General features: G+C 55.6%; 3 protein-coding genes across 4 annotated transcripts in view; 2 read left to right on the forward strand and 1 right to left on the reverse strand.

The window, feature by feature from the left end:
* RTN4RL1 (reticulon 4 receptor like 1) overlaps window positions 1-9,764 on the reverse strand; it is a 71,938-nt gene extending 62,174 nt beyond the window's left edge. The window contains exon 1 of one of the 2 annotated variants that reach the window (XM_021067605.2): window positions 9,304-9,764. Coding sequence is in view for 1 of the 2 variants with exons in the window: in XM_005669111.4 (XP_005669168.1) it covers window positions 5,677-5,689 (13 nt within the window). In the remaining variant the exon portion in view is untranslated. Of the gene's footprint in view, window positions 1-5,676; window positions 6,110-9,303 lie in introns of those variants that run through there. The other variant, XM_005669111.4, reaches the window with a different exon arrangement.
* Window positions 9,765-9,844: 80 nt separating this feature from the next.
* DPH1 (diphthamide biosynthesis 1) lies at window positions 9,845-20,896 on the forward strand. Its single transcript, NM_001445156.1, is given in 13 exon segments — window positions 9,845-9,951; window positions 12,745-12,897; window positions 13,003-13,066; window positions 14,652-14,773; window positions 15,196-15,353; window positions 15,471-15,592; window positions 17,410-17,478; window positions 18,108-18,264; window positions 18,396-18,496; window positions 19,273-19,351; window positions 19,633-19,773; window positions 19,944-20,051; window positions 20,762-20,896. Coding segments are annotated over 12 exon segments (1,320 nt in total). The 5' UTR covers window positions 9,845-9,887; the 3' UTR covers window positions 20,034-20,051; window positions 20,762-20,896.
* OVCA2 (OVCA2 serine hydrolase domain containing) lies at window positions 20,185-21,611 on the forward strand. Its single transcript, NM_001445157.1, has 2 exons — window positions 20,185-20,406; window positions 20,762-21,611. Exons 1-2 carry the CDS (start codon window positions 20,223-20,225, stop codon window positions 21,259-21,261), a joined length of 684 nt encoding a protein of 227 aa, NP_001432086.1. The 5' UTR covers window positions 20,185-20,222; the 3' UTR covers window positions 21,262-21,611.
* Window positions 21,612-23,887: the final 2,276 nt, after the last annotated feature.

Genomic DNA, 23,887 nt, shown 5'->3' on the forward strand with positions numbered 1-23,887 from the left:
AGCAGGGAACTCTGCAATGAGACGCAAGTGATTCAGCAGTGCCCAGCACCTCCCCAAACAAATGCCACAAAAATCAAGGCAGATGGGCATGTGAGACAGTGGAGCTTAGAGGTTAAGGGAACGAGGACAAGAGCCTGGTGGCGGTCAGACCTGGGATTGCATTCTGACTCAATGTGCCAACTGGATGACCCAGAGCAAGGGGCTTCCTTCGTCTGTGCCTCAGTTTCCTTATCTATATAACAGGGACAAGCACAGACCGATCTCGAAGGGTGGTTGTGGAGACTGCATGAGATGAGGCATGGAGTACGCTTAGCCTTGGAGCAGGCTAATTATAAGCAGCTATTGTCAGCATGGGGATGGGGATTGGCATAATCGGATTCAAGGTGGGTTGTGATGAACAGTCCATCCCCTGCTGCCAGTTTCCAGCTCGCCTCCAGACCTCCTCCCAGCAGGCTCAGCCATGCAGGCTCTGAGACCCGCAGGGGCCTCCCCGTGATGGACTCCAGGTCAGCCATGTCTCCTCTCCCCCATTCAATGACATCCCAGGAGGTCCCTGCTCCTGGGTCCCCTCACCTTGGAACCAATGTCTCCCTAGGTCATCTCCCAAGCCTTGAGGAAGCCCTCACTCTGGGGTGCCTGCCTCACTCCCCTCTCGGATTCACTTCTACCCAGGGTGGCCTGGCCAGCGCCCCCACCCCGTCCCCCATCCCTGGAGGAAAGGGCTGCTTCCGGCACTTTGCACGGAGGTCCTGCCTTCTGTCGTCCCTGGAGGCTCTGTTCCCGTTTCACCAGCTATTTTGCTTCCTTGGCCATCTGTTCCCTCCCTGTCATCTCCTCTCTGCTTTAACCTTAACCACTACTTCGCTGCAGATGGTACCAAACAGATCCGTTCTTGACATCCTTTGCGACGCCTGCCCCCTCCTTCTCATCTCCAGCCAGTGAACTTCTGCTCTGTCCTTTCTCAGGCCCTGACTCCAAAGCCTGGCATTGGGATTCACCACCTCCAAGCCCCCCGCCTTGGTCCCATCTGCTGTCAACTTTGCCACAGGTCAGGGGGCACACCTACCCTTTCCCGCTTGCCTTTTCCTTTCCCGAATGAGACTGCCGCTTTTCAAACTTGGCCAGGAACCTCTCTAGGTGTCAGATTCACTGTTTGCTCTAGTTATCCACCTGATCTCCATAAACAGAACCATTTAACCTTCCGGCGGGGGGGGGTCACGGTTGGCCACCTGCCTCTGAGACCAGAAACTCAGATTCATTTCTGCAGGAGAAGAACCAGTGTGTCCAAGTTGGGAGTTTGGGTCCTGAACAGTTTCTCTGCAGAAAATGGACCTGGAGGAGTTTCCGTCGTGGTGCAGCAGAAACGAATCCGACTAGGAATCATGAGGTTGAGGGTTCGATCCCTGGCCTCACTCAGTGGGTTAAAGATCTGGCGTTGCCATGAGCTGTGGTGTAGGTCCCAGATGTGGCTGGGGTCCTGCGATGGCTGTGGCCGTGGTGTAGGCTGGCAGCTATAGCTCTGATTAGACCCCTAGCCTGGGAACCTCCATATGCCTCAGGTGCGGCCCTAAAAAAAAAAAGAAAAGAAAAGAAAAGAAATGGACCTGGGAATTGCTGTGAGGAGTTGGCCCATGTTGGCACGACAGGAACCAAACTGAAACACATTTTCTACATTGTCTGAGCTCACAAAAGGGGAGCATTGCACTGCTTTCCTTGCTTTTTATCTGGCTACTGGTGAGAAAATGCGTGCATGCGCTTTATTTAGCAACTCTGCCTCTACTCTCTGTTGAGCTGACCTGGTGCTCCCCTAAAATTCCTCCTCTTGCCTTCTCTTTGCCGACAGAAGGACCAGGAGCTTGGAGGAACGCAGCAGCCCGGAAGCTCCCGATTAAGGGAGCTGTCTTGGTGTCTTTGGTTTCACCAGGCTGCTGCGTTCTTTGAATGGAACAGAATTGGGCTGGGAGACTGAACTTCCACTTCTGCATCTGGATTTGGGCTAAAAAGCCTCATATCTCAACCTTCTAGGCAGGACTTTTGTAGGTCCCCTCTACACTTCCTCTAACAGAAAGAAGGGTGTCTTGGCTGTCCATGGAACTCTCCCCCTTTCCCCTCTCCACTGGGGACAAGGAGGGTCATGTCACCAGTAACTCCAAGAGCAATCTGCTCATACCTGGCCACATGGGGACTCTGATCCAGACTTTGAAACCTCCGGAAACATCTGGCAACCCTGTGGTCCCCTTCTCCCCCTACCTTCTCTTCTTCCCACAAAGGAGACCCAATCCAGCCAACAGGCTGGCCCATCTGGCTATGGAAACCAAAAGAACAAAATACATCTTATTGGGTTGCAGGCCTTAATCTAGCTCTTGCTGAATTATTAAGGGATGGCATTAACTTATAAATGAGTGTGTTTGACTGATTTTGTGGTTGATGTACAGATAAATTCTAATGAAAGACAGCTATAAGATTTTGAATTATTAATTAGACTGCCACTTAACAAAGCCTATTTGGCACTCTATTTCCTTGCTTAACAAGACAAAAACTTTAAGGAAAGGTTCTGTATTTGCCCAGAGGCTGTTGATTTGCATTCTGTTTTTATAGCTCTAAAAAACGAAAACCATAGAACCTGACCTTAAGCAGGTCACTTCTGGCAAAGCAAAACCCCCAGCAGGCTGCCCTTCCTTCCTGGATGGTGCTGGGTGGCTCAGGGCTTCGCTTGCCCTGCCTGCTTCTCATCTCTGACCAGAGATTTGCTTTTTATATCTCTAGTGCTGCTAGGGTAGGCCAGGAGATGGAAAAGCCAGCGGGGCCGCTGCTGAAGCCTTCAGCTACCCAGCGCTGTCAGCAGCAAGATCTACTGAGGTCTCCGGGCTGTTCTGGTTCACAGAGGTGGGGCTGTGGCCAGTAGAGTCTGTTCATTATAAGATGCAAGGCAGCGCCCACCCCCAGTCCCTGAACTGTCCTGCCTGGGGACAGCACCCTGTTAACTGTAATAGGACAACCAGAAATCAGAGCAATGACCCTGGTGGTCTAATGCCTATGCTTGCCTTCTTCCTCCTCTGGGGCTTCTTTGCAGGAAGGGGAGGGCTCGTGGTCCCCCCTCCCCCCAGGATCCAAGGGGGGCTGCTCTTTCTTCACCTTTCAAACCTTTTTCCAAATCATAATTAAACTGTGAAACTCCCTCAGGGCCAGGACCTCATGCAGGGTTCTGATCTGATAGGCAGGAAAACTGCAACAGCTCTCTGAACCCATCCTATAACATTTTGCTGGCAGCCTTTGGAAACAATTTGAGAAGCAGAAACTTCAATGGCCACCTCTCTTGGCACTAGCCTCAGGCATATCTTTTTCTCTGGGCACACCTAGAATCCACACAGAGAATCGAAGTATCCTGTGCATGTGTGTGTGTGTGTGCAAAAGAGACCAGTCCTGGGGACCAGGATCAAGGGCCGCGGTAGAAAATTGCCCAGGAAAGGACCAAAATAAAAGTCCTTTGCCCACACAATGTCCCAGCAGCAGGCTCCAGGCCACCGGAGCCAAGCCTAGCCCAGCAAGGGGCTTCTCTGCTCTGCTTCCCTCAGGCCAATCCGGGTGGAAACCTCTTTATTGGTAGAACCTCTGCTGCCAACCAAGCACTGCAAGAAGGGAAAAAGAGCCCAAGTGGCAAACACACGTGACTGCCAAGCCTCCCGTGGCCACCTCTTGGGCAGGGTAAGGAACCTTCCCCTGGGAAGCGGCCCCCAGAATGCACTGGGCTCATCCCAAGCTGGGCCTCTGGCTAGCCAGGATGGGAGAAGAAGGCTCCTGGAGGCTGCTCAAGTCTCCCTGGGCACTTACACCATATAAATAAAGTGCGTGGGCTGCTTCGTGGCTCATTTTTAACTGTAAACTGCCAAAAGACAAAAGACCAAAAGGGAAAGGAGATGTCAGTTCCTCTCTATTATCTCCATCACAGACCGGCAGCCCAGACATGGCGGCCTTTAAAACTGCCTGGGAGGCCTTCCCCACTGGGGCAAGTCTGCACACTGCAGGCCCCAGCTGCCCAGCCCTGGGCCTGTGCTGAGCTCTGTAAAAGAGCACGCTCTCTATGCAGAGACACTCCGGCCAGCACTGCCAGTTGCTGAAAGGACTCATAGCCCCTATCTGCTGGGAAAAGAAACTGGTATGTATCGGTAGAGTGGTTTCTCCAGCGAGCGAGCCAGTGAGCGGCATACTTTCCCCACCCCACAGTGAAAGGCAGCCCCCAGTCGCCCCCCTGCACAGCATCGGCCCACGTGGAGGGCACAAGTCACACACAAGTTTTGGACTATTGACAGAGTGGGGCAACAAAAGCTCCACACCTGAGCTAGCCAGGACTACCACACAGTTTTTACTGCTTCCAGCGCAGGCATGGTTTCTTCACCCACCTGTCCGACCTGCTTATGGGGTCTCTCTCATCACCCCCACATCTGCTCCTCTCCGCCCATCTCCGGGCTTCGCTTCAAGCTCCACCACCTCCCCCTGCCCGCTTTCTCCTTCCCCATCCTACTGTGAGGTCAGAATCCTGTGCTTACGACACCTCGGTCTGTTGCCATGGAAACAGGGGCGGATTAAGGCTGGAGCTCGGAGCGCAGGGATCAGGCCCCTCAGCTACCTGAGCTCCCGCCTCAGCCGGCTCCCGCAGGGCTCGTGCAGCCAGCCGCAGGCGCCCTGGCTAGTCAGCCTCCCCGCCCGGGCCAGGGACAGGGTGAGGGGTAGGGGGTCCCGACCGTGTGCCGCAACCCTCCCGGACCTGGGAGGGGAGAGAGGTAGACGCAGAGGCCGGGGAGCAGGTGGCGGGGCCTGCGGGCTCACGCGTGGTCACCTGCCCTCCCGGAGCCCTGGGGGCAGTTCCCCGCGCGGCAGCCACGTGGGGGCGCGGCGGGACTTCCCCAGCGCCCGCGCCAACTTTGCAGCGCTCTGCTATGAGGCCGGCAGCCCGAGGGTCGTAGTGAGGGGGTCCCCGGACGAGCTCTCCTCAGGTTGAACCCCGAACCGGCCGCGCACGCTGCCGGCATGGCCTCCGCTTTCACCGCCCTCGGCTTCAGGCAGAAGGAAAGTTTGAGGGACCGGACATCAGGCGCTAGCCACCAACCCTTGGCCTCTGGGTGACCAGAGCCCGTCTCTGGGGACCACCAAAACTGGGCTGCAGGGAAGACGCTCGCGTCCGGGCCTCACCTGGGAGGCCAGGACGCTCAGTGAGGGAGCGACCGGCCTGCGCGGTGCTGACCGCCGGCTGCACCCGAGCGCGGCTTGGACGCGGCCCTACCAAAGCGGCAGAAGCTGGCGGAGTGTGCCTGCGCAGGGGATGAAGCCTGCAAGTGCAAAACTTTATACTGGCAAAGCTAAGGTCCCAGGAGACCGGCGCCCCTTCCATCACCAGCAGTTCACTATGGTCTCGAAATGACCTCGCCGAGCCAAGATCCCTAGGCCTGGCCGCCTGATCCAGGAAACAAATCCCGTGTCTCGCTACCGGCCCCCGTCGGGGGCTGAGGCTCAGCAGCATTCCTTCGGCGGGTGCGTCCCCGCAAAGCCCGCCAGCCTGCCAGAGGCTGCTTCCCCGGCCAGAAGCCTCGGCGCCGGGCAGCTCTCGGGCGGCTCCCGGGCTCTCGGCTCTGCCTCGTGCGCACCCAACTCCAACTTGCCCCTGCGGCTCCAACTCACCTTTGCGAAGCATGTTGGCCGCGGGGCCGCCACTCCGAGGTGGGCCTAGGCACGCTCCCTCACGGGGTCCGGATTCAAATCCTTGGGCGCCGGCTGCAGCTAATCCGAGCGCGTCGAGGCGGGGGCAAGCCTGGGATCCACTTGTGCCCCGCAGCCCGGCCCCGCAGGGGCATGGTGAGCCCGAGCCCCGCGCCGAGGGCACAGGCACCCACCAGCAACCGCGGCACTCCCCGGCAGCCCCGGGGCGAGCTGCTTGCTCCGCGGAGCCGGCGGCCTTCTTCTGCAGCCCCGAGCACTTTGGAGGCGATTTTGAGGGGGGACGCCGCCCCCTGGCCGCCAGACCGCGGCCCCCTCCTCTCCGCCCCCTCGGGCCGCCGCCGCCGCGGCTGCTGCAAAAGGGCGCTCGCACGCACCGCCGAGCTCCAGGGAAAGCGCCCAGCGCGCGTTTGCAGGACCGAGAGATCCGCGGAGCGGGGCGCCTCCCTTCCTCCCCCCGGCTTCCCCCACCTCTCCTCCTCCCTCCCTCCCCCGCTCGCTAGCTCCCTCCCTCTCTCTCTCCGCTCCCCGCCCCCGCTCACGGAGCGCCTCCCATACAAAATTTATGAAAGTGCTCTCAGCTCGCGGTGCTGAGCGCCGTCCTATTCCCAGGGCAGCGGCGCTCAGCCGCGCGGCGCCGCCTCCCAAGGTGTTTTCGCTGCGCCCGCCCCCGGGGACGATCCTCCGCCCGCGTCCGTCCAAGTATCTGCCCCAGTCCCCGGGCCGGTCGTCGGGCCTTTTGAAAGCCCCTCTCGGGCAGCGTGGGCTTCCCGGAGCTCGCACCCGCAGCCCCACCCTCTCCCGCTCGCCCTTCGCGGCTGGAGGTCATCGAGAGAGGCGGCTGGAAGCGTTCGCTCTGCCCACCCGCTGGGATGCGAGGACCGCCGCCCAGAGCCCCCATTGCAAATCCGCACCCCTGCCCATCGCCTCTCTGGCCGGCTCCGTTTCCTCCTCGGAGGCTCGACGGCTCCTCCTTACCCAGGACCACCCTGGCTGACCCAGCTGCTTGGCATCCCGAGCCCCAGGACGCTGTTCTTTTATGGGGAAGGTGTAGTGTACTACCCGACTGGTCTAGACCTCGCAGCAAGCACTGGAGAGGCCCAGTTGCATATCCTAGAGAGGACTGGTGTGGGTCTAAGGCGGCCCATCTCTGCCTAGGGGGCCTCTGACGTCCCTCAGTCCACACAGACCTTTCCCCCCCCCACCCCAAAGTCCTGCGGAGCGGGGGCAGGCGGGGGTGGGGGGAGGCGGTTCGTGGAAAATGGAAGAGGCACCGCCTAGAAAGCAAGTCCCGGCAGGGGACCAGTTGAGCACAGCTCTGAGAAGGTTCGGGCCAAATGAGTCCTGGGTGGAGGCCGGCACCCCCTGCTGGCCGGGAATAAGAGGGGTTCTGGAAGGGGAAAAGAGTGGGCTAAGTCACCCATTCAAGGCACATTTTTTGAGGGTCTTTCAATGTGGGGCACTACTATTCCCGAGGAGTCAGCCACTGAAAGAGGTGAGGTCCCTACCTTTGTGGAGTTTAGAGTTAATAGGGACCAAGAGAGCTAAGTCCAGGTGAAATGGTGCTTGGAATAAAAAAAGCCAGGTATTGTTCTGGAACTGATATGAGGGAATCCAGGAATGCCAGGAAGAAAGAGTCATGTGACTCCTTCGAGAAAATTTTTTGGAGAAAAACTTGGCATGATAGGAAGGTCAAAAAAAAAAAAAAAAAAGGCCAATATCATTATCATTCATTCATTCCATCATCCATGCATTCAACCACACTGAGGCTTCGGCTTTGAGCTGACTACATAGGCTTGGACTTCCAGAACCTTATGATGCAGCAGAGAAAGAAAACCCCGCAAGCTATCTTCAAAAGTGATAGGAAGAGGTACACAGTATGGGAGGGGACTCTGCTAGCTGTGTAAAGGGATGAAAGACCACCCAGGAAGGCTTCACAGAAGAGGTGCCTTGAGGGCGGAGTTCGTGAGGCTGAAATGGGGAAAGGCCATTCCTGGCCAGAGAGAACGTTCAAGTGCTTGAGGGTGAAAAAGTAACCTTGTTCTGAAGATTAAGATTGGTCCATCTCGGGGTGAGAACAGAAGTGGAGGAGGCATTTTTTCAACCTCTACCAACTGCAGGGCTGGACTGAGCCACCCTTTCTGAGCTCTGCCAGGAAGACACTAGCTGAACTCGATGAGAGCTGCAGAGGCCCTCCACCAGTAAACCCATGCCAGGGAGGTTGAACACCTTGCCCAATGTCACACAGCAGATCAGTGCAAAGTGTGGGCCCGAATCAGGGTATGTTAATCCTCCTTCCACCTCCTCAAGCCGCCTCCCCATGACCCCCTGCCCCACAGTCTCCACTATCTTAGGCAAAGTTGGATGGGGCTGGGCGTGAGTGCGAGAAGCAGAGTTATTTCAGGCCTCAGGAGGGCTGGGTGCTGTTTTGGAGTCCAGCCAGGGGGTGGGGGTGACTGGAGGCGGGTGTTGTAGTGTAATGTGGGGGTGCACTGTGCTCGCCTTCTTGTCAGGCAGTAATTACTCAGACTGCTGAGTAACTCCGGCAGGGAGACCCCCACAGACAGATGGAGGTGTTCTTGGCAACCCCCATGTCCTGCACTGCAAGGTCTTGAGGGCACATGCTTATTTCCTAATGGGGGTCAGGGCAACTCATTCAGAACAGAGGCTGTGGGGCAATGTTATGAGGATGGGGGCCTTCTATCATTAACAGGCTCCACCTCTGCCTAGGGAAAGGCCCTAAGGGGTTCGGGGCCTGCTAAGGAGAAGCCGCTACTCTGCTGGAGCCAATCTTTCCCTCTTGGAACACACAGCTGCAGCCAGAGCGACAACTGTCCACAGGCTGGGCCTTAGGGTCCTGAATGGGGAGAGACTCGACTCAGATTGTTCCTGGAATTGAGATCCTGCACCCTGGTCCAGAGAACCTGGAGGAAATGGGAAAGTCCAGGCTGGACTCTTGTCAAGGTGACAGGGTGTTCCTTGGACCCATGTTGGCTACATTCCTGTCCAAAGCTGTGATTGTCCTAAGAGCATCAGTTGGTGGTCTGAGAGGCAGAGCACTGACCCCTTCTGGTCCTCCCCTTGGCTGCTCATTCCCAGCCTGCTCAGCCAGCCCTCCTCTCTGGGCAGCCTCCCAGGCAGGGCCTGTCCCTGGCTGCTTGTTTTTCACTTCTCCCTGCACCTTAATTAGGAGTTTCCAAGCAGGGAGGGCCTCCAGGGGAGCCTGAGGCCAGAGAGCTGCCTTAAAGGGCCAGATGTGCTCACACAGAGCAGAGAAAAAGATGGTGTGCCAGAGGGCTGGGTGGGCAAACAGCCCTGGGGGAACCTTGCTCTAGGGGGCAGACCTTGCTGCAAGCCAGTCCTGCAGGTACCCTGCTCCTCCAAAGGCCAAGTCTGTCTCGCTGGCTGTTCTGACTTCTCTTTGGGATCCCAGGAGCTCAGGCCCCTGATCAGGAGAAAGGCTACCAAGGCCTGAGAGGCAGCCTAGGCAGGGCAAACACTGGCCAGAATCTGGAAGGTTTAGGCAGTTGAGACCTTGGACTTCTGAACCCTCCCGGGAAAGCACCCTCAGGCCGGGGCGGGGGGTCTTACCCTGGTAGCAGTTTTTCACACGTGAACCTTTCACTCTGTGGGTTCTAAGGTGTAAGGAGCACCCCGGCGCTCCGGAAATCGGCACCAAGCTTCAACTTGGAACTGGCCCGGTGGCCGGTGAGTTCTGTCCTGTCCAGTCAGTGGGGTCCTCAGAGGCTGGGAATGCGCCCCTACCCACCGCCACCAGGGCCCATAACCGAGGAGACACGGAGGAGAGCTGAAGGAAGACCTGGTGGTATCCCCATTCACAAGACTCTGTCCGCAGAACTGGGCCAAAAAGTTGGCAAATAGAGGGGCACCATTCCGGGAGAGCCAGTTTCGGGCTGCCGGGAAGGAAGGGGAGGTGGGACAGAGTCGCCGAGAGCACGCAACAGCGGTGGTCGGGGACCACTAGGGGCTCCGGAGAGTCACGACCTTCGGAGCTGAGGCAGGGGCCCACTCTAGCCACGCCCCTATCTTTCTCCTTCACGGTCCCCGCCTCCCAAATCCCCGCCCGTCGCTGGCCGATCGGCGATCGATCGCGCTTGTCTGCGCTCTCAGCGTTCTTCTAGTGCTGTCTTTCTGGTCCCAACGTGGGCCAGGTGATGATGGCGGCGCTAGTTGCGGCCGAGGCCACAGAGCCCCGCGGCCGAAACGGCCCGGGCAGAGGTGGGTACTACACGGGTGCGGCCTCTGGACCTCGCATCTTGGCATAGGGTCCCCAAGTCAGGGACAGGACCAGCCCCCTTTAACGGCAGCGGCGCCTTTCTGCGCCAGACTCAGAAGGCCTCGCGGTCACTTCCTTCGGGCTGCTGTCGCTGGAGCCCAGGGGGACCGGCCCTTCTTTTGTAGCCGTAAGGCATGGTCAGGAGCAGCCCCTCCTAGGAGCTCGTAGTCCTCAAGCCGTAAACGCTGCCTCCCTGCCTTGGCGGGCAGACAGACGCTTGTAGACTCACGGATAGGACGGACCTGACAGGGAGGGAGGGAGCCAGGCATTCCCCTAGCGTGCCCTCGGAGAATGCTTCAGGGAAGAGGCGCAAGGTTTCATTCACCCGACCCTTGCAGCTGGCCTGTGCTAGGTGTATGGACTTGACTGCAGCCCTACCCTCAGGGATCTCTCGCAGTCTACGGAAGAATACTAACGTAAGCAGAAGGTTACAGCCAAGTGATAAAGGAGGAGGCGCCTACTGGCCCTTGGGACGAATTGAGCTGCTAGAATTAGCAGCTCCCACACCCCAGCAACACAAGGGACTTGAGCCTGTCAGAGGAGCTTCTGTGAGGGGCAGGAGTAGAGACACCGGCCCTTTGAGACAACTGAACAAAAATCATAGCAGTGGTAACCTTTAAATCTGGACTTAGAGTTCTAGCCTGCCATTCTAGTTCTCCACTGAACCATCACTACCACCACCCTTGCACCCACCCACCCCAGCCCCGGGCTGAAGTGTCAGGTCTGGCAGAATCCCTGGCAGAAGTTTAGGCATATAGTGCAGGCTCAATAAATAATTCGCTGAGGAGTTCCGTCGTGGTGCAGTGGTTAACGAATCCGACTAGGAACCATGAGGTTGCGGGTTCGAGCCCTGCCCTTGTTCAGTGGGTTAAGGATCCGGCGTTGCCGTGAGCTGTGGTGTAGTTCGAAGACAGGGCTTGGAGCCCGCGTTGCTGTGGCTGTGGCGTAGGACGGCGGCTGTAGTTCCGATTAGACCTCTAGCCTGGGAACCTCTATATGCCGCGGTTGCGGCCCTAGAAAAGGCAAAAAGACAAAATAAATAAATAAATAATAATAATAATAATAATAATTCGCTGAATAAATTCATTTCTCGCCTTGTCACATTCTAGAGCTGTCTGGTGCCTAAAGAGAGAACTGGGGATTGGGCTAAACTGAATTATGGGTAGTAGGATGCTGATTGAGGGCTGCAGCCTTGCTAAAGGTCTACAGTGTTTTTTTCTTTAATCAACGGATTGTCATTGTTTGGGTACCTGCATTTGTTCCCACTAGACTACTAGCCACTAATGGGCTGTCCTTTCCTGTTTGCCCATAGTTCTGACTAGCGTATATTCTCTCCATCTTTACTGGGGTGGGAGGTGGAGTAGAACCTTGGGACTTGGGGACTTATGTCAGTTAATTGTATAGTGTTTACTTCCCTTTTAAATGAGAGGGAACTATGTCTAGTCACTTAGGATGGAGCATGAGAATGTGAGAAAATAGAATGTGTACATGTATGTGTACATGTAACTGGGTCACCATGCTGTACAGTAGAAAAAAAAATTGTAAAAAAAAAGTGGAAGTATAAAAAGTTTTTTTTTGTCTTTTTGTCTGACTGACTGAGCTGTTGCATCACCATCCAAGTTTAAGGCCCAGATCCCCGATGTCAAAGGGACTGGTCAGGCCTTCTTTCCCACTGAGATTTCATCCTGAAGTTGGAAAGACAGGCATGCACCCATGCCATACAGAGGTTCCCAGGCTAGTGGTCCAATTGGAGCTGTAGCCGCCAACCTACGCCACAGCCACAGCAATTTGGGATCCGAGCCGCGTCTGCAACCTACACCACAGCTCACAGCAACACCGGATCCTTAACCCACTGAGCAAGGCCAGGGATCGAACTCGCAACCTCCTGGTTCTTAGTCAGATTCGTTAACCACTGAGCCACAATGGGAAGTCCTAAATAGTTAATAAATATATTAGAAAGCAAATAAATAAATAAATGAGAGGGAATTAAGCAGTGTAGACATGGTCAATTGGACTCAAGTCAGGAAGGCAGCCTTTTTTTTTTCCTTTTTTTGGCTGCCCCATGGCACATGAAGTTCCTGAGCCAGGGATCAAATCTGAGCTGCAGTTGCAACCTATGCTGCAGCTCCATGTGCAGCAACACTGTATCCTTTAACCTACTGTGTCAGGCCTGGCATCAAACCTGCATCCTTGGCACTGCATAGACAACGCCAATCGCATTGCACCACAGCGGAAACTCCAGGAAAGCAGACTTTTAAGTTAGTACTTGTAATAGTTTGCTGATAGATCTCATATCCAGGATCTCAGAACTTCAAGGCATTCTCAGGGGCCAGGGCAAAGGGACATTTTCACAGACTGGTTGGGCTAGCTGGGCTCTTGGGTTTTCCTCAGGATTGCTCTTTATCAAGGAGCAGTTGTATGGACTTTTCTTCCTGTTTGTCCTTCAGTTGAGTCAGCTCTACTCTCCTGAGGTAAGGGATGAGGCACACCCCATTCATGGACTTGAGTCCTTAATTCCCAATAATCTCATAATAGGGAAATTAGTTATGTAGATTTCCTCCTTCATGGGTTGCCTTTCCAACTTCAGGATGAACTCAGTGGGGAAGAAGACCTGACCAGTCAATCCCTTTGACATCTGGGATCTGGGCCTTAAACTTGGGTGGTGATATAACAGCTCAGTCAGATCTGGCTGTGGTTTAGGCCAGGCGCTGACTCAGGCCTTGCATTCATCCTAGGTCGAGCCCCTCGGAGCCGCCTGGCCAATCAGATCCCTTCCGAGATCCTGAACAACCCCCAGCTGCAGGCAGCCATCCAAGTCCTGCCTTCCAACTATAACTTTGAGATTCCCAAGACCATCTGGAGGATCCAGCAGGCCCAGGCCAAGAAAGGTGAGCCCTAAGCTTTGAGCTGGGTTTGTGGGCGGGGTGGGGGGAGGCCCAGCCAGGGGCAGCATCCCCATCCCTCTGCTCTCATATCTCTGCTCTGTCTTGCAGTGGCCTTACAAATGCCTGAAGGCCTCCTCCTCTTCGCCTGTACCATTGTGGATATCTTGGGAAGGTGAGGCTTGGGCCTGAACCAAGACCTTCCCCACGTCCAGTACAGCTCTGCCCGTTGGCATCATTTTTTCCTGCTGAACCTCCGCCTTGCCATGTCCCTTCCCAAGGGACACACATCAAGGGAAAAACCCAAACTAAACTAGCCTGCTGGGATCCCTGCTTGCCTCTATAATATGCCCTCCACCAAAAAAAAAAAAAAAAAAAATTGGGAGGATTGAGTCAATTCTAGTATCTTCCAAGTTGGGCCCAGAGCAGGTGGCGGGGCCTGAGGAAAAAGCTCAGAGTTGACCCTGGAGTGGGCTGGGTGGTCCGCTTGGGGTCTGGCTGGGGGAAACTTTTTCTCTGGCACATTTGGGGGAGGAGGGCAAGGAAGGACTTGGCAGAGGGAGAAGCACATAAGAGATGGTATTCAGTTCCTCTACCTCCCTCGTTGAAGTTTCTTCAATACAATGAGCCATCCTTGGGAGGGGGGTGAGTGCGCAGCCATCTGGAACCAGCACAGGCCTGGGAGGGAGGGCGAAGGAAGAAAGGGGAGGTCATCTCGTGATGGGAACCTCCCACTTCCCTGCTGCTGCCCTACCCCCACCCCCTCCTCAGCCCGCTGCCACAGACTCACTTCCCTGCTCCCACCCTCTTGCCCCTTGGGGATGCTCTCTGGGGCTCGGGCCAATTTGCATACATTTTAATCTATAAAAAATTAAGTGCTCTGGCTGACTCAGACGCCTGGGCTGCATTCTAAGGAGGTGAATAATCTGCTTCTGTGCACAGCCTGATTTGGGGATGGGGTGAGGGGACTGCCTGGCAGCAGCTCAGCTTTCCTGCCGCACCCCCAGGAGAGGAATGGGGAGGACCCCCCCCAGTCACTGAGCCAGACTCTATGCCCCAGGAGTGGGTCTCAGGGAAGAGCTGGTCCTCTGGCCCCATTCCTGTGGTGAGTTCAGGGGGTGTGGGGTCTTCCCACCCACTCCCATCCCCCAGTGATTCAGGCCTGGCAGCAGATCCCATGGCAATGTGCTGGCCAGAGCCCACTCTTCCTGATGCATGAGGCGTGTGGGTGAGCCATGTGCTGTGGGGGAGCTGTTCATGGGTCCTCCCCATCCTGGTCACAGAGGGCCCTGACTAAGGGTGGGGAGGTAGCAGGGGGTCTGGGCGACAGGGAGGCTGTGAGTGTCCACGCGTGCATGCCCGCACACTGCAGAACTAGGGCGGGAGCGGGGGCCTTTGCCTGTGTGTGTCTGTGTGCTCATTGCTCTGGGTGGCATGAGTCAGGGCATCGGCCATCGGTGTTTGACCCGTATATGCCAGGCTGAGGGTTGGGGGTCCTTCTTGCACTCTGAGCCTGGGCAGAGGGAACAGGGTGCTGCAGAGACCGTCCTTATACAGCTACAGTTCCAGGAGCGACTGCCAGGCCTGGGGGAGGTAGCAGCTGGGCCACTCCTACTCTGTTGGCAGAAGTGGCAGCTGCCAACCCAAGGAATTGGGAGAGCTAGGGAGAGTGGAGCTGGGCCCTGAGATCCCTCCACACAGTTAGGTCTCCCTGCCACCTCAGTCCTTGTGTCACTGTCCTATTATTCCCACCCCCACAGGTTCACAGAAGCCGAAGTGATGGTGATGGGTGATGTGACCTACGGGGCTTGCTGTGTGGATGACTTTACCGCAAGGGCCCTGGGAGCTGACTTCCTGGTGCACTATGGCCACAGCTGCCTGGGTAGGGTGGGCCCGGACACCAGGGGCTGGCAGGGCTTGGCAGGGAGGCAGGACTGGACCATAATCTCCATCACAGCGCCTTGTCCTACTTGCAGACACGAGGTCTCTTCTGGTTTCTGGGATGGCCTTGGCCTTCCTGCTCTGCAGGTGGATCTTTCCTTTGGATCTGGTTGCCTTGGAAACCATGCCGCTGTCCCAGATGCTAGTGTTTGACAGGCTGCTGTAGAGCAGGCTGGGTACCCAGCCAAGTGACAGAAAAGAAGCTTCAAAGGGACCTATGACCTCCACCCCCACCCCCAATCTCCCCTAACCCCTCCTTCCACCCTCAGGCTGAAGCAAGCTACTGGTCCTGGCTGCTCAGAGACCTGGGCTGCCCCTCCTGCCTTCCCAAACAGCATCTCCTGAACTCTTTCCTCCTCCCAGTTCCCATGGACACCTCCACCCAAGACTTCCGGGTGCTGTACGTCTTTGTGGACATCCGGATAGACACCACGCACCTACTGGACTCTATCCGCCTCACCTTTCCCCCAGCCAGTGCCCTTGCTCTGGTCAGCACCATTCAGTTTGTGTCCACCTTGCAGGTGAGTGGACAGATAGCAACCAGGTTCTTCCTGGATCCCAGGTCAAGTGCTCCCGGCCGGTCTTCTGGACTTGGCTCTCCCTCCTCATCCACTTCCCTTTCCTCATTATCCCTACAGGCGGTTGCCCAAGAGCTGAAAGCTGAGTATCGTGTGAGTGTCCCACAGTGCAAGCCCCTGTCCCCTGGGGAGATTCTGGGCTGCACATCCCCCCGCCTACCCAAGGAGGTGGAGGCTGTTGTGTAAGTGAAAAATGGGGGACCAATCGTAGAGACATAGGAGGTATCCCCTTAGAGGGGCCTGAAGTTCCTCATCCAGAAAAGGAAACCCAGTGTGAAGCTTCTTAGCCATTTGCTCAAGGTCACCCTGCACAATAGGGACCACATAGGGTTTCAGGGTTCCTGTATCCCTCTCCAGTGCTCTGTCCAACATCTAGAAGGCTATGCCCAGGGTGGGGCGGGAATCCGGGCTGTTGGGGGGAATGAGGGTGGGTTAGACATGGTGGGAATATAATTGGAGAAGATGGATGGGCACGCCCAGGCTGCAGCCCCATTAATTTAGCATCCGGACAGCTAACAAGCAGGAGCAGCGTGTCTCCTGCCGCCTAATTATTTTAGGTAATGGAAATGCTTAATGTTGTGTGAATGCAGCCAGCCTCAGAGCCGACAGCTCCCCCGGCTGAGACTGGGGAGGGGAGCCCCATTCCCCGCTAATGGCAGGGAAGGAGGGAGGGCCACTCCCCTGACTCAGCCCCACCTCCGAGCCTGCGGATGTTGGTCCCACAGGCCTTGCTGCATCCACACAGGACACCCCGTGCCCCTAGACAGGCTCACCTGAGAGCCCTCCCCAGCCCAGACTGGCAGCTCTGCTCCCTGTGGGGCATTCCCCCGTGCCTGTGCCTGCATAACTCTTGAGCTCATCGATGCCTACCCTTGGGGGCTTTTAAGTGTGTGTTGGAGGGAGGGACACCTTGAGTGTTGGCCATTCATCAAAGATCAGAGTGGTCTGCAAGAGAGAAGGAGCTGCTATGCAGATTGATTGTCTTTTATGCTCTGGCCCCTCCGGGGTCTGGGAAGGTCCAGTTAGGGATTACGTCTCCCAGGGCCTGTTTAGTACAGCTGGTGGTTAAGCCTATGGTCAAGTCCCAGATAGACGGCTTAACAGCTGTGTGACTTTGGGCAAATTTCTTTTTTTTTTCTTTTTGCCTTTTCTAGGACCGCTCCTGTGGCATATTTAGGTTCCCAGGCTAGGGGTCTCATTGGAGCTATAACCACCGACCTTCGCTACAGCCACTGCAGCGAGGGATCCAAGCCACTTCTGCGATCTCCACCACAGCTCATGGCAACGCCAGATCCTTAACCCACTGAGCAAGGCCAGGGATCGAACCCGCAACCTCCTGGTTCCTAGTCAGATTCGTTAACCACCAAGCCACGATGGGAATTCCTGGGCAAATTTCTTAACACCCCTGAACCTCACTTGTATCTTTTGTGAAAAGGGGATACGATGGGTTGCTTGGAGGATTACCTGATAGGACTGAGTGAAACACCTACATGTCAGGTGTTTAGCCCAGGCTGGGGACACAGAAGGCACAGGCCCAGTAAACAGTGGCTATTATTACAACTCAGTAACCAGACCCAAGAGCTTGTTGGGGCAGAGAGTAGCCAGTGTGTACCCTGAAAGCTCATTTACGGCTAGATGACACCCTCAACACTACTTCCCACATCTATATTGAGCCAGGTGAGGGAGGATCTGTCCCCCCACCTCCAAGTTAGGATCTCTAGAGCCTTTCTGTGGCCTTGGCTGTCCCGTTACTCTTCTCTCAGAAGGTTGGAGTGGGAGGGGCACAGTCCCTAGATTCTCTGTCACGTAACAGAAGGGCCTTAAAGGTCTAATTCAAGCTCTTTATTTTACTCGTGAGAAAACCTAGGCCTGGGGTGGGGGTTGGGGGGCGGTGAGAATGATGACTCGTCCCAGTTCACATTCAGCAGCACAGCCAGCTGAGAATTCAGTCCTCCGGTGCCCCACCCCACACTGACTGCCCCCTTTCTACCCCCTGCAGGTACCTCGGAGACGGCCGCTTCCATCTGGAATCTGTCATGATTGCCAACCCCAGTGTCCCTGCTTATCGGTATGGGCTAAGCTGGGCTGACCAGCTGGGAAGGGCGTGGGATTTCCTGCCACTGAGGCCCTCAGTCAGCTGAAACTTGCTCATTCCTTGGCTGCTTTATAGCCCTTAGCCCTAAGGATCTGAGGCACTTGGGTCCCATATCTGAGTATCAGACCCAGGGCTGCCGCTGCACAGCACCTGCCCATCCTCTGGATTCACACAGAGATCCCAGAACCTCTCCCAGTCTTTTTTTTTTTTTTTTCCCTTCGTTGTTATGGCCGCACCTGTGGCAGACAAGGGGTCGAATTGGAGCTGCAGCTGCCAGCCTACACCACAGCCACAGCAACACCAGATCTGAGCTTCACCTAGCAACGCTGGATTCTTAACCCACTGAGCAAGGCCAGGGATCAGACCCACATCCTCACAGACACTATGTCAAGTTCCTAACCTACTGAGCCACAGTGGGAACTCCCCCCTCTCCCACTCTTGCCTGCTCCAGCTGTGGGCCTGATCTTCCCAATGACAGTCCTGCTCTTGCTTCTGTTCCTAATTGTCTGCATAGAGCCTAAAGGGCCAAGAGACCAAGGGGCCGACTCAGGGAGCTGTGTGAGTGGCTGTCACTGTGACCCTGACAGCTTCTTCTTTTCCAGATATGACCCATACAGCAAAATCCTGTCCAGAGAGCACTATGACCACCAGCGCATGCAGGCCAACCGCCAAGAAGCCATAGCCACTGCCCGCTCAGCTAAATCCTGGGGCCTTATCCTGGGCACTTTGGGCCGCCAGGGCAGTCCCAAGATTCTGGAGGTCAGAGGACTCGGGATGGCCTCTCGAGGAGGAAACTAACTGGAAACCCAGTTGGGAAAATCAGTAGGCTGAGGGATTTAGCCTTGGCTGCTTGATCATGAGGACCCCAGCTTTCCTGCCTCTCCCAACAGCACCTGGAATCTCGACTTCGGGCCTTGGGATTTCCCTTCGTGAGGCTGCTGCTCTCTGAGATCTTCCCCAGCAAACTTAGCCTTCTTCCTGAGGTGGATGTGTACGTTTCCCCACCTTACCTATCTAGCTGTATGACTCTGGGTGAAGAAGCTTAGAATCTGGGTCCTGCCCAGCACCTACAGAAGGCTGGAGTTGGGGGGATTGCTTCCGTGGTCATGAAAGAGCACTCGTCCAGCAGGGGCTGCCTTTGGCTATGGGTCATGCCTACTTTGTCTGGCTTGGGAGCTCACAGGCAATGGCAGCATCAGTCACAAGATGAGTCTCTGAGGGGTGGTTAGCACCTGCACTCTTCAGGTGGAATCACTGGAGTTTGATTCTGGGGATACTATTACAAATAAACTGCCCAAGCCCTTCCTTTAGAAAGCTCATGGTCAGTGGAGGAAGCAGAAGAAAGCAAGCAACACTGTTGTGTGGGTTTTTTTTTGTTTGTTTGTTTTGTTTTTTTTTTTTTAAGTCTTTTTAGGGCTGTATCTGCGACATATGGAAGTCCCCAGGCTAGGGATGGAATTGGAGCTGTAGCTGCTGGCCTAATCACAGCCACAGCAGCATGGGATCCACGCAGCATCTGCAGCTCAGGGCGATGCCAGATCGTTAATCTACTGAGGCCAGACCAGGAATCGAACCTGAGTCCTCATGCAGTTGGGTTCGTTAACCACTGAGCCATGAAAGGAACTCTAAACAGCAGGGACAGTCTTTTCTTTAGAATTAATGTTAAGCATTCACTGGATGTTTTGGGGATACAGTCATGTTCTTGAGCATGCTGCCCGGGAAAGGGGTGTCCCCCCTCTGTGGATCTGACCTGATTTCCCTTCCCAGGTGGGTGCAGGTGGCATGTCCACGCCTCTCCATTGACTGGGGCACAGCTTTCCCCAAGCCGCTGCTCACACCCTATGAGGTAACTTTAAGTTTTGAAAATCCCTGGGAGAGGGTGGACTTTGTACTTGGTTCTGTCGAGGGAGGGAGGGATCCCAGTGGGGTGGGGTGGGTGGGCAGCACTTGGTTACAGCTGAGCCACTTCCTAGCTGTATGGTAAGGCCCTTCCCCTCTCTGAACCTTACGTTTCCTTTCTGTGCTATGGGGATAATACGGCCTTGCAAGTCCACCCTAAAGATTGAATTAAATAATCCTGCATAGAAAGATGTTGGCAAATGTTACTGTCCCGTTTTCCTCTCCAAGGCGGCAGTGGCCCTGAGGGACATTTCCTGGCAGCAACCCTACCCCATGGACTTCTACGCTGGCAGCTCCTTGGGGCCATGGACGGTGAACCACGGGCGGGAGCGGCCACTCCAAGCCGCGGGCCGGCTGGCGCTGGAAGAGGTAGGAAGGGATCCCACGCAGGGCGGAGAGGCCTGGGCGTGGCCAGGCATTGACCGCCTCCCTGGAGACGTGAGGCGAAGCCGCCACCCTGCGGCCGCTACGGAAAATGCACCGCAGCGGGCTGGGGGACGGCTCACCAGCGGGACCCTGACCAAAGTCTACGACCTCAGGTGCAGGAGGGGTCCGCGCGCCCCTCTCCAGCCGGGGCTTGCGATGCTTGCAGCTGCAGGGACGAGAAGGTGGCGCCGCTCGCTCCCTGAGACGCTCCTTGGCCCCAGGTACCCACCCCAGCTCTGGCCGCGCCACACCCTCTTCCCGGTTGCCATGCCAACAACCTCTCCCTCTGAGGCCCACCTCCTGGGTGGTGCAGGCGTTGGGTCCCGCCCTTCGTGTTCGACTTCCGCTCGGGGAAAGGCCGTTTCCGGCCCCTCTGGCGCCTGCCGCGCATTATGGCCGCGCGGTCGCCTTTGCGGGTCCTGTGCTTGGCGGGCTTCCGGCAGAGCGAGCGGGGCTTCCGCGAGAAGACCGGAGCGTTGCGGAAAGCGCTGCGGGGCCGCGCCGAGCTCGTGTGCCTCAGCGGCCCGCACCCGGTCTTGGACACAGCGAGCTCCGAGGGCGCCGGGCTAGACGCCGGTGAGCAGGTCCCCGCCCGGAAATGCGTCCCGAGTCATCTCTGTCTTGCCTTGTCCCTGTAAAACCTGTCCGCATACCGCCACCCTGTCCCTCCCCTCCTCAGTCCTGCCCCATTCCCACTTCTCTTTGCCCACCTCTCGCATTCCAGCGCCTCCTCACACTCCAGCCTGGCCCTCCCAGTGTGACCTCTGTCTCCCCTCCGGCTCAGTCAGCTCCCCGCCTCATTATCTCCAGACTTTTTTCTCTACCTGAGCCGCCTCTCTTTCCCTCTCATTCCCAAACCCTCCCTCACTCCCTTCCTCATATCTTTCCCCAGGATTCCCCCCCTGCCCTAACTCTGTTCTCTCCCCTTTAGGGCCCTGCCCTGCGGAGGAGCAGCCTCGAGGTTGGTGGTTTTCAGAACAGGAGGCTGACGTTTTCTCAGCTCTGGAAGAGCCCACCGTGTGCCGAGGTCTGGAGGAAGCCCTGGGAACGGTGGCACAGGCACTGAAGAAACTGGGGCCTTTTGATGGGATCCTTGGTTTCAGCCAGGGGGCCGCGCTAGCAGCCCTTGTGTGTGCTCTTGGACAAGCTGGAGATCCCCGCTTCCCTTTGCCCCGGTTTATCATCCTGGTGTCTGGCTTCTGTCCCCGGGGTCTTGGCCTCAAGGAACCCATCCTGCAGGGCCCCTTGTCATTGCCTTCGCTCCATGTTTTTGGGGACACCGACCGCGTCATCCCCTCTCAGGAGAGCATGCAGCTGTGTAGCCGGTTCGCTGGAGCTATCACCCTCACCCACTCGGGGGGCCACTTCATTCCAGCCGCAGCACCTCAGCGCCAGGCCTACCTCAAGTTCTTGGACCAGTTCTCAGAGTAAAGATCAACAAAACCTTTGGCTCTGCATACCCTCTCCACCCCCACCCCCAGTGGGGACACATGACCTTGGTGCAGCCTTTATCATCTCTGCCCTCCCCCACTGTCCCCTACCTGGGGCCTCCACTGCTGTTAGTGCTCCTCACCATCACTAATCAAGAGACAAGTATCAAATTATACAAGTCCAGCTCTGCACTCGAGAAGGGGCTTAGGAGACCCTAATGGACTTTGACCTCAGCATCTGATATTCAAACATGAAAAAGGTCAGTGGAGCCCTGGATGAGTAGAGGGTGGCCCAGGAAAGGCAGAGACTGGCAAGCACTGTGACTGCCACACAATAAAGTGGTGATTGGATTTTGAGCATCTTTTTTCCTGATACAGGAAAGCCTGTTTTATTTTTTTTAAGTCTGGGAGTTCCCTGGTGGTGCAACAGTTTAAGGATCCAGTTTTGTCACTGTTGGGGCTCAGGTCATTACTGTGGTGCAGGTTTGATCCTGGGCCCAGGAACTTCCGAGAGCCACACAGGAGCAGCCAAAAAAAATTCTTAAAAATTCTAAAAGTCTGGATTCCTGGCCATCCATACAGCCTCCAAGGCAGCACCACGCAGGGTGGTGTTTCAGGTTACGAAGCTCCAGGACAAGCTCGTGTGCACATAGACACTTAAGACATTTTTAGTGGAATTCCAAGCTGAAGGAAAGGAGGCCTTGGGGATGAGGCAGGGAAGAAGGTACATCTGCGAAGCTTGGGGAAGAAATCACCTGGCAGAGCTCTGCCTGAGCCACACTCAGTTTAGGCTTTCTCAGTTCTCATCGCAAAGAGGTGTGTGTTGGCCTGTCAAACCCTGGCTTCCTGTGTCCCCTCCTTTCTCTACCATAAGTGTCTTTGCCCCTCTCAACACTGAGCTTGAAGGGTAGGATGGTGCCCAACCTTGGATGGAAGCCAGACGGCACAGAAGCGACCTTTTCCCAAACTTGACCCCATTCGCAGAGTTCCTGAGATTGATGCTACCCTGTAGTGATCACAGCCAAGGCCTAAGCAGCCCACGTGGTCTGAAAGTGCTCTTCTCTGTTCCTAGACATCCTAGAGACTACTCACTTTCACTATTTCCTCCACTATCAAAGCCTCCATCCCCACTCTGCCTCTGCAGACTCACCAGTTTGTTCCTTTTCTGGAACACTGCAACAGGCCCTGTCTGGCCCTCAAGAGGCATGGCTGCCCTCAAGGAGTTTAGTAATTGAGCAGGAAATTGGATTAGGGGATACAGCATAAATATTCTAGCCCATCCTGAGACAACCAAACTAATAGCCTTAAATTACCTGAAATTCTGAATTCTTCACTACAGATAGCAGCTGTTTAAAAAAAAAAAAAAAATTGGAGTTACCTGCCCAGACAGACCCAGTTCCTCAGTTTGGGGCTGTTACAGCAGAAAGTGGGGGTGGGAGGAAAGTTCTCCCTTGCTCCAGTCTGCCCCAGCCTTGCTCTTGGTGTTTTAAAGGAGTCTCTTCCTTGGCAAAAGGAGGAGACTCTGAAATGGACTGAATTACCGCTACAGACCTGTTGGATTTGGCCCATGGCATTTTAGAAAAAATTGGGTCTATGATATTTAAAAATCTGGGAATTTCACACAAAAATTTGGATTCCTGGCTTCTCTGGAAATAGTTTGTAATGGAATGCACTGAGTGGGTCTCAGTTAAGGGCTCACATGCCCTCCTGCCAGTGGCAGCCTTCCCCCTTGAGCAAGGCCCCAGGAGGTGAAAGTGACACAACCTGCACCACCACAGTTGCTATTTGGAATTACTGGGAGGAGTAAAGGAGAGAGGGAAAGACATTTGGGGAATGAAGTTTGAGGCAGGGTTTAAAGTTAGAAGGGTGCAGGTGAAGACCAGAGCAGTGTCTGATGGAACAGAGTGAGGAGGTGAGAATTCTGCAGAGAATCAAAATGTCAGAACTGGAAGGAAACATGTGGTCCACTGGGTTCCCAGCAAGTGAGACATGTCGCCTCCCATCAAGCCCTCCAGGAGCAATGGGGAATCTTGAGGGGCTTATCCCCCTACTCTACACACAGATCCCATGGACCATTTGCTACACGATCATGTTAAAACTTGGATTCCTGGGAGTTCCCTCAGTGACAGCAGGTTAAGGATCTGGCACTGTCACTGCAGTGGCCCACGTTGCTGCTCTGGTGCTGGTTTGATCCCTGGCCCAGGAACTTGCACATTCTGTGGGCTCAGCAAAAAAAAAAAAGAAAGGAAAAAAGCCCCACAAAACTTGGATTCCTGGGGCCAACTCCAGACCTACTGAGTGCATTTCTTATGGCTGCTCCAGTGGTATACTGAAGTTCCCTGTCAGGATCGAACCCTCACCCCCAGGGCTACCCAAGCCATTGCAGTTGGGTTCTTAGCCTTCTGTGTCACAGCAGGAACTCCAGGAATCTGCATTTTGACAATCTCTGGTTATTCTCATGCATTAAATACTTGAAAACCACTGCTGTAGAGAGTAGTTGCAAGTCTCTGGTAAAGTGTGATTCTCATATACTCCACTAAGGAGGGAACAGGCTCTCCACTTAAGAACCATTGGTCTAACATGTTCAGCTAAGGAGATTAAGTTCTGGAGAATAGGAAAAGGAAGAC

The sequence above is a fragment of the Sus scrofa genome, chromosome 12 (assembly GCF_054392235.1).
Source record: "Sus scrofa isolate SSC_HxYL_T2T_F1_AM1 chromosome 12, Sscrofa_HxYL_maternal_Yorkshire_Landrace_v2.0, whole genome shotgun sequence".
Classification (NCBI taxonomy): Eukaryota; Metazoa; Chordata; class Mammalia; order Artiodactyla; family Suidae; genus Sus; species Sus scrofa.